The sequence below is a fragment of the Hypomesus transpacificus genome, chromosome 24 (assembly GCF_021917145.1).
Source record: "Hypomesus transpacificus isolate Combined female chromosome 24, fHypTra1, whole genome shotgun sequence".
Lineage (NCBI taxonomy): Eukaryota > Metazoa > Chordata > Actinopteri > Osmeriformes > Osmeridae > Hypomesus > Hypomesus transpacificus.
The window spans coordinates 1632680-1648721 of record NC_061083.1 but is presented as its reverse complement, the minus strand read 5'-3'; the positions used below and the strand labels follow the sequence as shown (position 1 = coordinate 1648721).

The window sequence follows — 16042 nt, the reverse complement described above, 5'->3', positions numbered from 1 at the left end:
GATAAGATGCCGTTATACATGTGGAGCAGTGCCGGCGAGTGATGTTTTACAGCTCCTCCAGCGTCCCCCTCTCTCAGAGAGCAACCCAAACCTGTCACGCTGTGGGCAGCGGTTTGACACCGAGAGCTATCCATCACCAGCCAGGCTTTTCCTCACAGATAGAGGAGGGAGTCTCCATTGGACGACGCTGTGCGAGCCCACTCCTACAACGTGCCGCCAACACAGACCACGAAAAGAACGTTGGATGTCGATAAACTGTGATCGACTGCAAAGCTTCCTTTGAGAAATGCGTCTCCCATTTAGAGACTCGTCTCCCATTTAGGGATCCAAAACTCTTGACCTACTGTGGAAGTAGGGACTTGTACCATATGGGTAGTGTGAGGTGGGGGGGTGAGTGGGGGGTAGGAGGACAGCAGAGGGAAGTGACTACCCCTGGGGGGGAGGGGGGGGAGCGATGGCAGTACTTTCTGTTGCAAGCATTCTTCAGAGTGGGCTCAACAGTGCACGAGGGATTTGTACTGATCCTCAGAGCAGGAAGTGATGTGCGACAGACAACTCGATGTGAAGGGTAGCCGGAACAGATGAAAGCCAAATAGATTTGCAGTCCGTCCCCAGGACCGATTCTTCCAATGGAGGGCGGTCAGTTCCAGGGCACCACCCCATTTCGGACCTCTCTCGATTTTGGAGCCGTTTCCATTCCGTGGAGCCTCTGCTGCACTCACAGGTGCCGTCAGGCCACACATGCACACGTCGATGGGGTTCACGTGTCGCCTGTTGGGTGTCAGTTGTGACCAGGGATTACACTCTCTTTTCCTCCTGTCCTTCAGCCGGTACATTCCGGGACAGGGTTAATAGTCGTCTCTGGGTCGTTAAACTCCGCCACGCCACAAACGCTGGCGGGGCTTTCCGGTCCGAGGGGATTGAAGTGTGATCGGTGCTGCTCCTCGACTTTGGCGGGGCCTCTGGAGTGGGTCTTCCCGATCTCCTCCAATGCACTCGCCAGAGAGTCCAGGTCCCCAGAGTCTTGGTGCTGGGCCTCCCACATGCTCAGGATCACAGCGGAGGGACTACGTTGTTTAGCAAAGTACGGAAGGTTTCTGGAAGGTGAGGGGGGAGAAAACGTCATTTTCCAGGATTTCCTCTGACTTTGCAATGCACGGCAAAACGGAAAAGTCAAAGGTATGTTTTTATGTGGCATAAGATTAACTGTTTTAGGTTGTTTATTTGTTTATCATATCCATTTCTAAATCAAAAATAAATGAGGTAAGAGTTGATCAGCATTCATAGGCATACAGTATTTGTCAGCTGGGCGTGATATAATGTTAGATCCAGCAGAGGGCAGAATTTCTCCACTAATCAATGACTTGGCCATGTGCTATAACATCTCTCTCGCTCTGTCTGTAGATGTACAGTAGATTCAGATACTACAGGAGACTTCAGAAAAACGACTGACGTTACGTTGCTACACTGAGTCGATAACAATTATGTCGAAGAACAGATCAATCACAGAGTGGCCTTAACCACACATTTCTCCGTTTTCGTCTCGGCGCTGTTGAAATATACTTAGTACCATGTCAATGCTTCAGGACCGACATCAGCAGGATACTGCAAATGTTGACATTCCTGGCAATCAGGGATCAACTCCTTCGTCCAACTTGTGCTAGTCTGACATATAGGATGGAATATGCACTCACCGGTCTAAATGCAGTTTCTGGGCTAAGAGTTGCCAATCCTTGCCCTTAGCGTTGGCAGTATCAAAGGTGGCACAGATCCTCTGGCGGATGGACGGGGGGATTTTGAAGGCCTTATGCCCAGTCTGGGAGGTGATGGTGCAGTCTGTCTGCATAAACAACGGAATGGACTCCTTTTCATTCTGGCAGGACAAAACAGAAAAGTGTTGCCAAAGAGTCAAGAGGGATTAAAGATAATACAATGACATGTTTTTTTTTAAATACAAACACAATCACTGAAGCCTATAAAAATCGCTATCTCGAAGAGCAAACACAAGCCCCCGGAGAGCAGACTGTTCTGTCAGTGGAGCCACATCCTCTAGAGGTTAGATAAAGGTTGTATGAAAGTAAATGTCCTCCACCGGGAACCCCTCCTCACCTCGGCCACGGCCGTGTAGACCTGCAGAATCTGCTCGTGACCCTTGACCTGTCGCACGCTGATCTTGCAGGACAGCTGGGTGGTGGTGGGGCTGTATCTCTCCAGGGAGAAGGCACAGTGCAGGGGCTTCTGGTTGCTGTGCCACACTTCGGGGAAGGAGAATTCCTAGCCCAGGAGAGGAGAGGGAGAGGGCGTTAGGTCAAACCCAGCGAGAGAGAGAGAGATAGAGAGAGAGGGAGAGACAGAGAGAGAGAGAGAGAGAGAGAGAGAGAGAGAGAGAGAGAGACTATCGGGCTTCTAATATCTCCCCACGTGAAATGACTCAGCATCTGTCCTTCACGTGGGTCACATCCCCGGCAGTCAAATTTGTGCAAGGAGGTGCGGTCTTCCAAGTCCCGCTAAGCTATGCAGAGACAGCATTATGTATGGTAATAAGTATTTGAGAGGCGCAGGGTATTAAAAAAAAGAGATCATTGCAAATATAGCCTAAATCCCACTTAATTCTCGTAATGGAAGCCGCTCGCAGGCTAAGTATTACACGTGATATCCGGGAGCAGGGGAATGGGAAAATGATTGCCTTTGATCTATAATTAATTTCTGCGGCAGCGGGAACCACAGAGGGAGGGCGTCCTTGACCTCCGATGCCCCCCCCTCACTCCATCGTTGCATATTAAAGTGACCTGCACACCATTCCCAGCGGAGGTAACAGGTCACCCCTTCATAATAGCACTGCGCCTGGCTACGTCGACAACAACAAAAAAACTTCACCTCCCCGCCCCCTCCGCCTCTGAATATCCGGCGCGATGCGGGGACGCAGTGGATAATGGAGAGGTGCGGACCCCGATGGACGTGGAAAGGCTGCTTCTCTTTAGCGCTAAAAGCCGACTTGACGCACGGCGTGGGCGGCGGCCCTTACTCTCCACCGGCTCTCTGAAAGAGGGCAGGTTCACTGGGTCTGTCTCCTTCCAAAGAGCCTCATAAATTAGGGAGGATAGGTGCGCGAGGCTGGCGTTCCGGCACCACACACACACACACACACCCCTCCGAGTGCATGTGTAATAACTGGTTGTATTGTCAGGACAAGATTGGCTGTTTGAGAGGACTACATGGACAGAGGTGTATTATCACTGCTGTGCACTCACAAGTTGGCAGTAAATGTTTAACTATCAATAAAACGTCCTTCTGTGAGATTGGTATTTGGTAACCGCAAAGTCAACAGTCTCCGGCTCTCGAGTTGCCGCGTCTCAAATGAATCCGTTTCCCCCGAGGCGAAAGATCGGAGGTACCTGGCAGGTGGTGAAGGGTTTAATGCTCCACAGGAACTGAGGGACATCCTGGATGGACACCTGCAGGCTGAAGGTGTTCCCTCTGAAAGGCAGCATCTTGGGCTCCTCGAGGAGCTGACCACCTCTGCTCGTCTCCGTGGAGACCACTCCCTAGGAAGGAAGAGATGGGGGGGGGGAGAACTCAAGAGAACTGCACTTCCCGACTCCTCGAGAAAGATATGTGCCAACCCTGAGCGTAGAATGAAAGCTTTCTTTGAAAGAAAAGAAAAAAAGAAGAAGAAAAAAACTCCATAGGACTCGGCTTCTCATTAGTGTTAAATTCGAAAGCCACATGGCGACAGATTGAAGTTTCAATTTAATGCAGTGGATGAGCATGGATCAGCTAATGTCCGTCTCCCAAATTGAATTTACTATGATGAAAGAGCTCTTTGATTCAGGCTCTGAGGTATTCATCTGTCATCATTGTTCTCTGCTCCGGTGGGACGTTTCAATGCCTGGCCTGTCTTTTCCCTGTCACCTAAATCACAAAGGAAAAGACAGGGAACAGAGCAGTGACTAATGCCTGACCAGACTGATTGATTCTGACTAAGCATGTTTGTGTGAGGGGGGTTGTATTGACTTGACGTTGTAAGTGCTCTAACAAAATCCCTTTGGCAAAAACAGGATCGAGAAATGCTTGGCAAAAACAGGGAGCGAGGATAAAATACAACCCTGTACCTGGGTCCTTCTGTGAATTCGGTACAGATACAAGCCTGAATTCAGTCAGACAGATCACAGCACATCCCTCTTTTAAATTACGCTCAAAATTCTTCTCATCCAGACCAGGCCTTATCATAGCCTCCATATTTGACCTCGAGAGAGAATTCCTTCCTGCTCCCGTGAAATTCGGTTGCGAGTGCCAATACTAATGTTTTCATCGTTAAAACCCCGTCACATCCCTTTTTGGACATGAAGCAACACTCTACGCCCCACGAATGAGCCCTCAATTTCATCACACGCACTGTATTGATCCAACACGGTGACGGCGATCGGTGGAGAAAACGGGGCACGGGAGAACACAAACGGGAGCGGGAAGGTGATTGTGCCCGTGTGCAGAGGGCCCTGGCATCTGCTCGACAGGCTCGGAATTTACAAACCGAATCCAAAAGGCGTTTTAAAGCCAGCTGCTGGTGACGGCTGTTGCTGTTCTATCACGGCAGAACAAACAGGACATTCTCGGGGTTGGGTTATGTTCTCTTGCGTCTCCGAGGTGGTGGGTTCCTTTCATCCTGGCTGATGAAATATTGTTGCATAATTAACTCGCGTTTACTGACGTTCATGTTCAAACACAATAGAACGACGGAACGGTATACAGCTAGCACTAAGATGGCAGGGAATGTCCTGTCTCGAGTACCTTTACTCCTCTCCCCATCATCCTCTGGCTCAGAACATTCAGTGAAGATGTTTAAAATCACTTGCATCACCACTGTGCCAAAGAACCGCAATCGATACAAGGCTGACTTTACTCACTTGACCGACTACTGTCCTGACATACCCACACGGACACGCCCTTCTCTGCAGCCACCCCCAAAGGTTACACTTTAAGGTCAAACGGGGTCGTCCCCTGGACGTCTGCCGCGAGAAGACCACAAACGTCCCTGCCTGCTTCCACCCTCCCGTCGTACCTGAAAAGCGTGCGGCGTGTCGTCCACACAGTAGACCCTAAGGCTATAGTCCATGGAGCTGGCCCCCGCGCCACCAAACACGGCCAACTTCAGCCTCTTCACGGCTGCCTCCGTGAGAGGCTCCCCAACCAAGGCATAGGAGCCAGGCTGCCCCAGCAGCAGGTGACAGCTGGTGGAGTCCAATAGGCAGTAACAAGATGTTGACTCGTCCTCGACTGACATCACTTCCTGAAACGCACAAAATAAATACCAGTTGGCACGGAGACGAGATAGCTGGGCGATTTATTTAATGATTAAAAAAATGGGGTCAACCTTGAGAAGAGAAGTGAATAGGTAAGCAAATATGGATGGTCTTTTCCTTTCGTTTTTTTTTCTTGCCCAAATTCGAAGCTAAAGGCACTTGGATATGAGTTGCATAGTTAGGATGAATAACGCAGAAAGGCTTTTTGTATAGGCGTGCTGAGTGTTTGTCCTTGAGGGTTTAGGTTGGTTGAGGGGCAGTTCTATGGGCGCATGTGAAGCCCTCTGTGACATGCTTGCGTGTAAAAAGGGCTATACAAATACATTTGATTTGATTTGTTTGTCAGAGTCAGATCACTTTAGAACAAGATGACATTATACGCATGATTTTATTTCTGGAGTTAGACACTGCAGGGGGTGGTCAATACTACATGGAAAGTACCATGTTCCAAACTCCACTTTCACTCAAAGAAAATAAAATGTAAAGGAAAAAGACATTAGTAATGATTATTTGTAACCAGTTGGAGCTCTAGTCTGGTTTCAAATAGACCGCATTGCATGGATAAGGACTAAAGAATCCCTAAATAACCCAATGGCTGTAAGGAGTTAATAAGATACAGAGCTAAGAGGTGTAGCATTCTCCGGGTCGACAGTCCGCCATGACCCTTGTGACTGTTGTAGAATACCGATTCAAATACTAAAACAGTGTGGCATTAAATATGTAATAAAAGGGTAGGCTGTATTTTAATAGCCCCATGCCCTTGTTGGTTACGATGTTCAGAAGTCTCGCTCCGTGATGAATATGCTAATCTTTTCCAGAAACCTCAGAGGTGTCTGTGTCTATTCATATGTGAGTGACGCTCACAAGAAACATACATCTTGTATTCATTTAGGTTCCCCTCGGGTCTGTTTTCTTGCAGAACTTCTTCGTTAAACTACAAGTGGCATGATTCTGATTCAATCTGTCTATTATTTCAGAGACAAAATAGCAAACCAAAAGGTTAGATAAACATCAAGCCAAGCATAACTAAACAGAACAATGAACTGACAGCAAAATATGATCTTTCTTCTTGGAATGACCTCCAGCAAGATAGCAGTTTAGAATTTGTTGTGGTGCATGTCTACATTTCAAAGATTTTTTTTTTTTTTTTAGGGTAACAAAGGAGATAAATAGTTCTTATATAAACCAAAGGGTCAAAAGACAGTATTTAATTGAAATGAAGCTCCATGCCAGAAAGGCATGGAGTCTTGCCTGAGGTAAAGCAGGGATGCACGCAATGGCTTGTTTAATTACCTTACCTTGGGCACACATCCCACATTCATTGGATGTAACAACATTATTGAGGGCAGAGAGGATTCAGGGGCAGAGGCAAAATCAGTTGCTACTCTTTCTAAAATAACAAGCACTTCTAAGCACGAACACCACACAACAGCCAGGGGCAATACTGCAATATTCATTCATCTGACCCCTGTTAGGCTTGACAGAATTTAGCCATTGTAATTCTTGCCAAGGATCCCTCTTAATTATTTCCTCTTTTCACTTGTGTTGTTCGAAAACACATTTTTATGAACAAATAATGTAAATTGAGGACTCTGATGGTGCTTGTGGAGCCCCTGGGTTGTGGATTAAGTACTGTACTTGGGTGAAAATGGGCTAGTAGACTGGTCTTTCTCACACTAAAGAACAATGAAAAAAATACATTCAACACTCAAGGCAAAAAATGTCTTCTAAATACCTTTACGATGTTCTTTTCTTTACCATCCAACTACACAATGTGCCTTACTTTCACGAAACACTGTAATCCGACAGGTCCAGGCTAACAGTGAATGTTCATCTTAAAGTGAACGACAGTCTGATTCAGCAGGCTGTGAGTCAGACGGGGCCTGTGTGACTCAGGGTCAGCCGTAAGACCAGTTCCATGCCTCTCCCCCTGATTGCCTCACGTCCATATCCATTGTGGCGTATCCATCCACATCCCACAATCGATCCCGGCGCTGTCTAACAGGCCCTCGTGACCCGTCGTTACCCCCTCGGACTGACACAGACTGTGCATCTTCTCTGCTATCACATTGCTGTAATTGTTTCTTTTTCCTCCAGCAGTCCTAGCTTTATTCCCTTCAGGCGCACCACCTGCCCCCGCTGTGGCTTTAAACCTGGATCAATCCCAAGACTCACCGCTGCCCCCCTCGATAGCCTTTTACGCGTCGCATGCTCCCAAGTCATCTGACATCACAAAGGGACTCACAGAAAACAATTGTCGCATGAAACGGTCCCCTTCTGTCCCGAGGTCAGACAATGAAAGAAAACGTCAAACAAACCCTGTCGTCGGACGTCAAGAACCGGTGTAAGCTCTCTCTTGCTAAGGATGACAGACCGTGAACTTAAGCTGCTCAGAATTGACATCTACCGAGTCAGACGGACTCAATTGTTTCCATTATCGCCGAAGAGAGGGAAGAAGTCGGGGCTTGTCTCACCTCCCACTTGTTTTCCGCTGTTTTCCTCCTCAGCTGGATGTTCCAGTGATCCGGGTTCACTTCGCAGCAGTGAGCTATCGTCATGGCCAGCGGACTGTCAAGGTCCAGTCCCGGAGGTCCGTACGTCACCTCAGGCCCCAGCAGAACCTCGCAGCCTTCCTCTGAATTGACACTGCAAAAAAAAACACAACGCACAAAAACACAGAGAGCCTATGATGTCAAAAAGCTATTTAGATATTCATTTGCTTTTTGGGGTACGTAAAAATATAGCCACTGAAGTTCCTGTTGTTTCTGTGTATTGGAGTACAATCCATAGTCTCTAATATGAAATATGTTCGCTCTAAACGGATTAAAATAGACCACCCTTGTTATTTCAATCTATATAAGACTGTCCTTTATGATGGCATTGTTCTAAAAAGTGTTAAAAACTCTCTTGGGTGCTGATCGCTCCATGACTCTGAATATTCATCAGCCTGTGTTTATCATCTTGAAGTCCTTATCTGCTCTTTCGATCTCTCCTCGTGGTGGTGCTGCATGAAATGAAAGCAATTAATGAGGAAAATCTAATGAGAGCGCTCGACTGTCATGCAAATTCAACGCAGCACACACATACTAAGCCTGCAGGTGTTTTGCTTCTCCGGAATCACAGCTGAGTCGTAAAGTCAGAATACGATTTACCTTCAAATTGGATCGTGTTCATTAAAGAGGGACGACAATAAATAGCTTCTGCCGCACTGCCTGAGGAGTTGCACGGCGCGTTTGAAAAGGGCAGCTGAGATCAAGGTGGTGCCGCGAAACGCCTGAGCAAAGCCCTCTAAGCACATATCCATCATCACACATAGTAGATCTGAGAGCTGTGATTTGTCAAAATGTCCTACACTGAATAAAAAGTGGTTTCCACCCACCTCCAGGAGCAAAGTGTGATTGTACTCAGCTCACGGTTCACAGACACGAAATACGTCGAAAAACCTCGAAAGCTGAACTGCTCCACCGGCGGCTTGGATTTACACATCTGGAGGTGTTGCACATGCCTGAACATGTCTCAACTGAGAAAGACGTCCAAACTGAACTGTTTTAAGTTTTGAAGATTCAACTTGTCTAAACCTTCTGGATAGAAAACTAGCATTGTGTTGTGCGTGAAGCTGAAGTGTTCATTTCCAAAGACCTATGAACAGCATTGGTGCTCTGCCTACCCGGTTACAAATGCCATTCCAACAGGCCAATCATTGTGCTTCCCACTGATCATCAACATTAAGGTTTCTTCTCTTCAGATATTTGATGCAAGACTCCCACCTTCCATCAATGTGCTTACCAGTTTTAAGGGTGCTTCAGTGACAGCCTGACTCCTACAACTCAGCAGTCGAGAACATCTAAATGATAAGTGCGCACTTGACGTGTGACACACACGCACAAGAATCCCCAGCTAGTCTGAATATTTCGAGGGACAGCTAACGCCATGTCATTTACATTTAGCAGACGCTCTTATCCAGAGTGACAAAGTACAGGGACATTCCCCCCGAGGCAAGTAGGGTGAAGTGCCTTGCCCAAGGACACAACGTAATTTTGCACGGCGGGGAATCGATCCGGCAACCTTCTGATTACTAGCCCGACTCCTTCACCGCTAAGCCATCTGACACCCCCCTTATGTCATGCCATAGCTTTCTCTCAACAGCGCCACGGCGTTCCTTTCACTCCGTCGAGTAGCCGTAGCTCGCCGCCAATCGTCTTCGGCTCCCGAGGCAGGAGAGCCTTTGGAGACTCAGGAAGGAGTTCTGTTGATCCCTCAGCCAACGAAGAAGAACTCGATCACACATATAATAGGGAGAGTCGGTAAAGAGCAGATTAACTGGGCTTTTCAGTAGCGTGGCACTTTCGACCGTCGTCCAAAAGGAAAAAGAAAAAAAGAAAAAAAAAGAAAAATGAAGTGCCTCAGGCTTTAAACTGTCCTTCTCAATGCCGATTGTCTCCCTGTGAAGCACCTCCTTGGCCCTAGAGGAGGCGGCATTATTCAAAGTGAGTGATGACTCACTCCTGTGGGAGTTAGGATCCGTGCATAGTGGCATATTGGCTCGGGAGAGGAGCAGCCGGCTTAATAAATGCACACATTAACTCGGTCCATTAGCCTCACCTTTATTTGCGTGTACTCTCCACCACCTGCCTGTCCCACTGGGTTTTTGTCAATGTTTAAGAAGGTGCAGTCGTGCTGAAGAGGATATTAGGATGCTAATCAGACAGGCAGTTCTATACGGTCTTATATCTGGTGACCTGGATAGTATACATCCTGTAACATTTTATGTCTGAAGATTTGTCTCTTCTCCTAATAGGTGCAAGCTCAAATGTCAATAGAATACAACAATTCAAAACATTCTAATAGGAAATGTATGAAAGGAAAACAACTCAAATATGTTCTTAGCGATGTGTTAACCTGCTACAAGTCTGCACCTGTGGTATTATGGAAGGCCACACTGAGACTACTACTAAGCACTCAGACTTCAATCAGATAGGGACTTCAGTATGGCCAGTCCCTTGGGGAGGTGATTACAGTAGGATTGTCCAGATGATTATGGTCAGTCTACAAGGTAGACAGAGTTCCCAAATCTAAAGCAACCAGACCCCCCTGTCTTGAGGGGAATACCGGCTGTGGCCTGCCATATTTCAGTACTTTCTCTAAAGCACACTTATGACTCTCAAAATTAACTTCTTAAGTCTGATTAAAACCAGGTTGTTTGTGCTGGAGTCTAGACACAACGTGCAGTCCATTTTGTCTGAGACCTTCTCAGTACCTCTCATGTGTGCAGTAGGTTGTCAGTTAAAACTTCAAAGCCAGATAATCTGAGATAAAATAGCTTTGCAGGTTAAAAGGTTTATCTTTCGTACAAGCTTTCATCAAACCTTCTGGCAGGGGAAAATATTTCAGACCTATATGTATCAAAAGATGTTCTTGGACCTTGAAATATCCTGAAAAATAAGCTTATTAAGTGCCCAAAAGCTGAGCAGTCAAAGGGAAATTCACATGATAAATTAGTTTAAGTACTATCTTAATCAACTTAATCACCCACTAACATGGAAACAGATTAAAATCCAGTTCCTTGCTGATCTTGTGTCTCTTCAAACTGTTACGCTGAAGCCCACACAGTTGATATGCAGTTTTAATCATGAATATTCATGCCTGCCTCATGTCTTTGTCTATCTCACATGGCTACAGTATGTTTCCAAACTGGCCAGGAGAATTGCCCAGGTGCACCCATATGAGCCTCCTGTGATGGGACTTTTGTCTGAGGTCAGAAGAACTCGACTTTCTCTGTTTATTCTTGCAGCAAAAAGGAGCCGTTCTAAAACAGCACTACTGTATGCTGTGTTAGGATGAGAAGGGCTCTGAACTCTTAACATTATCTGAGCACTCTTTTAACGAGTAGTTCCAGACAGTTACGTGATCAGTTCAATAGTTCATGCCCAACAAAAAGAGGACCTCCAAAATGTGCAAGGAGCAAAAGGAAGCCAAAAGGAAACAGGTTGTTGAACTAAATATAGATGTTCAACACTAGAGAGAGAACTTAAAATAGGAAAGAGGAACTTGTGTTGGACAATACCTCCTATTTGGGCAAAACCACCAGGGTCAAACAGTCAAGTGGTTAAACTAAACCAAAGAACATTCTAGCTTAACGGAAGTTAAAACTTAAGCGATAACTGTTCTAGGCCAAAGAATAATACAGACATCTTAAAGAAAGTAATTTTTTATCACACTATACCTGCAGGTGTCAAGGAATGAATGACCGAAGGATATGGAAACAAAAGAAATGGAATCTGCCCTGCACGTGCCACAATAATGAGTCTCACCCCACGATCTTAGGCTACCACCAAAGCTATCAGTCTTCGACGGATTTCCTCGAACCTTTGACAGACTTCAGAAAACATCCTCAAAACGAGCTTTAATGGAATTCTATGATGGTGTGGAAAAGTCGGTGGGATGAGGATTGTTAGGGCTCAGTCAAATAAAAGATCCAATTCTCTGCAGGGCCCTCTGGCTGGGAAGGATAGACAGTGATTGACAGCTTCTCAGGAGGACGAGCCCACAGACTGAGTGAAGAGAGGTCCGCGGTAAACACATTCCCTCATATGGAGCAGAAAAATAAGCAGTTCGGCAGGATTGTAGTGGCTCGACTGGGCACTGGACCAACATTCCAGGCCTGAAATGGCAGTATTCGATGTCTGTCCAAGGTATTTGAAATAAAAGTCTCCCAAATAAAACAAGCAAACAGAAACATTTCAATGCGAGAGCATACAATGAACGCGCCAAATGAAATCGCTGCCAATTCCTGCGTTTGGCAAATGCCGAATTTCATTTTGATAGCAAGGAGTTATGTCAGGTCACGTTTTGACCAAGACTCGGGGCTTTACTTCCCTTCTATCACGCTGTTCCCTGTCTTTGTTCTCACGGTGAGGTGTGAATGAGCCGAGACAGTTCACTAGGGGGTAGAGAAAACTGGCAGAGACTCCCTGGAGGCCTCCTGTCCATCATGGGGTCATTACCGGACCATGATGAAAATTCACAATCAAGATGAAAGACCTCCAGATCTCCAACCCATGTATCCGTTCAAGCTATACTGTGTGTGTTTCTCTGTGTGTGGACGATCAGCGTCCATCACTGACAAAAAGCTACGGGGAGCGGCATTCTTCGAATGTGTCGACGTGAACGTTGTTGACAAGTTCAGCAACGGTGTGCACACGGTGCCTGGTGGCGGCAAGAAATCTGGACTTGCGTTGGTCTCGTTAAAGTCAGTCTGTTAAATGAAAGACGACGACGAAAACAAAAAAGCCTCGGCCACATGAGCAAAACTTTCACAGTTTCACCGGAGAGATCAAAGACCTAGAGTACCACCTGCGAGGCTAGAGTGCAACATGATCCCCCCCCTCATTCTGACACCTAAGGGACCCCCTGTGGAGACTGCAGGATGGACGACACGGCTCTCGCTGGCTCCATCTGTCAGGGAGCCCGGTGTAAACAGAGAGAGAGGCCGGGAAAGACAGGAGCGATAGGGGGGAGAGGGGTGGGGTAGGGGGGGGGGGGGGATACAGGGTGCCGAGGGGGAGGGTCATGGAGAGGGTTAGTGAGTTGTTCTCCGACCACGACAAAGTTAATTTGTCCGGTTCTTGTTTTAAGGCTGACTGACTGTATGCCGAAAAACACAAAATAATAAAACAGGCATACGATATCGTAGTTGGGAGGCTACACACCCAAGCATGTTCACGTAAATAATTGACTTTAATCCGATGTGTTCAAAGATATTTTTGCTATGTCATAAAGCCCATAGAATTCCTTTTTTTATAATGTTTAATGTTTGTTTGTTTTAGGGCAGCCATATGACACGCCAAAACCATGTGCATCAAATCCGTAAGGGTAGAAACGGCAGCTCAAAGTCGCGTAGAGGGATTGAACGGGGAGCCAGGGTGCCCTGTCGAGACAGACGAGGAAGACGAGGAGGTCTGAGAAGGACTGGCAGACAAGCAGACCAGCCAGATGGTCTGGTCGACCTGTTTCATGAAGAAAGGGGGAGGAATCTCACCTGGCTTCGCCCTCATTTATCACCATGTACATCTCCCAAGAGGTCTCCTTCGCAATGGCTCCATGGGGCACCAGCAGGCTGACTCCTGACAAAACACACAATCACATACACACACACACAATCACATACACACACACATAGGACCCATAAGGAAGACATGTTCGTGCCACAGAGAAACTGGTCTTCTGTCAGCGGCTTTAGTCTAAGTGGGCAGTTACATTTAACTTTTTCGTTCTATATTTTGGCTTCCAATAGTGTTTATTGTTGCGTTCTCAACAGACAACAGCACAGGACTGACCACAGAGCGTCCTGGCCATTCAGCTCTTTAGCTCTTTCACCAATTAGTTTGAACTAACAAATGTTTTCATTGTTGATAAAGTATAGGTAGTGTAATACCTGGACATGCTCACTCGACATATCCCAGTGTTTGCATACACAATGTGGTGCTGTACAGTTTACAATAGGAGCTATAAAACAAACAATGCAACAAAGAACACATAGAAAGTCCCAAATGTATTATTATTTACTGTCATAAGATAGCAGCAATTTCCCAAACAAAGAAATACGGTTGGCAGATGAACAATAATGTTCCAACAATGAAACTAGGTCTGGCCATGAGCACCTTGCTATGATAACACGTAACAAAACAGGCATGACAAGTGATTGGACCCTTCTGTGAAGAGCCTCGTACGGTTGCCCGTGGAGGGCTTTGGTAATGACAAGAGGGGGGGGCGGGGAGGGGGGGAGGGGTGGGGGTCCACTTGACCGAGGTGACACTCCCACTCAAACACGGGATAAAACGCGTCCCCAGTGTCACCGGAGAGGCAGAGGGCCCTACACAAACGAGGGCCCCCCAGGAGAGGGATGTCAGTGCTTGGGCTCTGGCGGACTGGTGACCCCCCCCCCCCCCCCCCCCCCCCCCCCCCCTCCCGTGGCAGTCCTTGAAAACTCATCCAGTCCCTCCACTAAGAGTCCCAGCTTTGATAAGAGCCTGACCCGTGTTGGCCGGGGGAGCACGTTGAGAGAAATAACAACAAAGCAAGCTCGCTTTACACTTCCCTTCCTTAGCAACGGCAGTGCCGAAGCCTAGCAACGTATTCAAAAATGGTATGGATGCACAAGCATCCATTTGTACAGTACATTCGTTGACACTAAAAGGAATCATAATTACAGTAATATATAGCACCCACAGAAGCAATTTAGTAAAAGCTCTCGAGTCTCACGCATAACCTTGTATTTCTCACGACCCCTCCCCCTCATTGTTATCCAATCGCTTCCTCGCTTGGGTAACGACTCTGCTGCGTTCACATGCAGTGGATAAAGCCTACCTGTGTTTGGCACCACCAGCCGACCGCCCAGGTGTCCGAACACGCCCGTCGTCTTCATCTGGTCTTTGGCGGGGGTGAAGGGCCCGTTGGGGGCTAGCACACCCTTCTTGGTGCTCCTCCTCTCCACGGTGCCCTGGTCTCGGCTGAGGCCCCTGGGGAAGGTCTCCGGAGGGCCTTTGCCATGGATTTCGGCGCGCTCGTCCACACCTAGTGAAACCATAAAGGAGCTCTGAACGTTGACCTTGATGTCGGGCAGGGGGTCAAAGAGCTCTTTGTCTATGGAGTCCTGGAAGCAGATGGGACTGCTGTATGTCCGGCCCACTGTTAAGTCGGGCTGCATCGCCGGGTTGAGAAGCAACGGGTTGCCTACGGAGATGGGAGAGATACACGGCCACACAGTCATCCCACAATCCGGCGACGTCGTTCATTCGATTTGACATTCGGCGGTGTAGATTTGGGAGGCCTCAAACACAAAGTCACGCGAAAAACATGTCGGACCAGTTGGCGGACCGACCATAGCGTGGAGACCAGAAATGACTCGGAGCCAGAGCTGTAGTTTTAATTACCAAGCGCGCACGCAGCATGATTTTTTAAAATCCATCTGTCTCATTCCTTCACATCCAAGTCGCTCTTTTGGAGGAGACTAGGGTGGCCAGAGGGACTGAAGGGGTGGAGGTGAACTTCCTGGATGTAAGGGGTCTTTCAGCACCCGGCAGTGGGTCCGGACAGTCACAAAGGGGGGGGGGGGGGTCTTTGGACACAGCCATCAGTCTAGCGGGCCCAGCCGTACAGGACGGGAGACGCGAGCCGCATCTATCTGGCACGTCCAGGCATCCGGGAGCCCCCAGGCCTCCCTTTGCCAAGATAACGGAGAAGAAGTCACACAGTCCTTGCTGCCCAGCTGTTGCCTGGCGAGGGGGCACAAGGCGGGAGGCTAATGTTGTTTTATTTTTAGGGAAATCGTTAATTACGAGGTCTTGATCTGTGTCGGGGAATTCGAGGCGTGCATATTCGAGTTAAGAGGGGGTGCTTCTTTCAGGCTATGCTTGTCCCTCTGGACTAAATCGATAAGAAAATAGCATGTCAAATATAGCATGTAACACTACATGTAATGTTTTTCAACCAGTTAAGCAAATTGTATGTAACTTGGAAGATACTTTGAAGGTATGCAGTGTACAGTGAAATAATGTCTCACCAATTATAAACAATTTGCCACTGATGCTAAAGAGCTCTGGTTAATGGCAACCCTACAGTATATGCTTAACGAGTATAAATTGCACCCCGCTGGACATTGTTCAATCCTCCAACCTGACATCTGATCAGCAATTTTTTCAGTCTCCTTCGTTTTCCTCTTTGAGTCCAGTGGAGAATAATCT

General features: G+C 47.4%; 1 protein-coding gene across 1 annotated transcript in view; it reads right to left on the bottom strand.

The window, feature by feature from the left end:
• Positions 1-823: 823 nt before the first annotated feature.
• Positions 824-16042, bottom strand: part of unc5db (unc-5 netrin receptor Db) — a 77817-nt gene continuing 62598 nt past the window's right edge. Inside the window, 8 exon segments of the mRNA XM_047048594.1 lie at positions 824-1097; positions 1695-1873; positions 2110-2274; positions 3396-3545; positions 5060-5287; positions 7775-7946; positions 13339-13423; positions 14667-15032. Of these exon segments, the coding sequence (XP_046904550.1) occupies positions 824-1097; positions 1695-1873; positions 2110-2274; positions 3396-3545; positions 5060-5287; positions 7775-7946; positions 13339-13423; positions 14667-15032 (1619 nt within the window).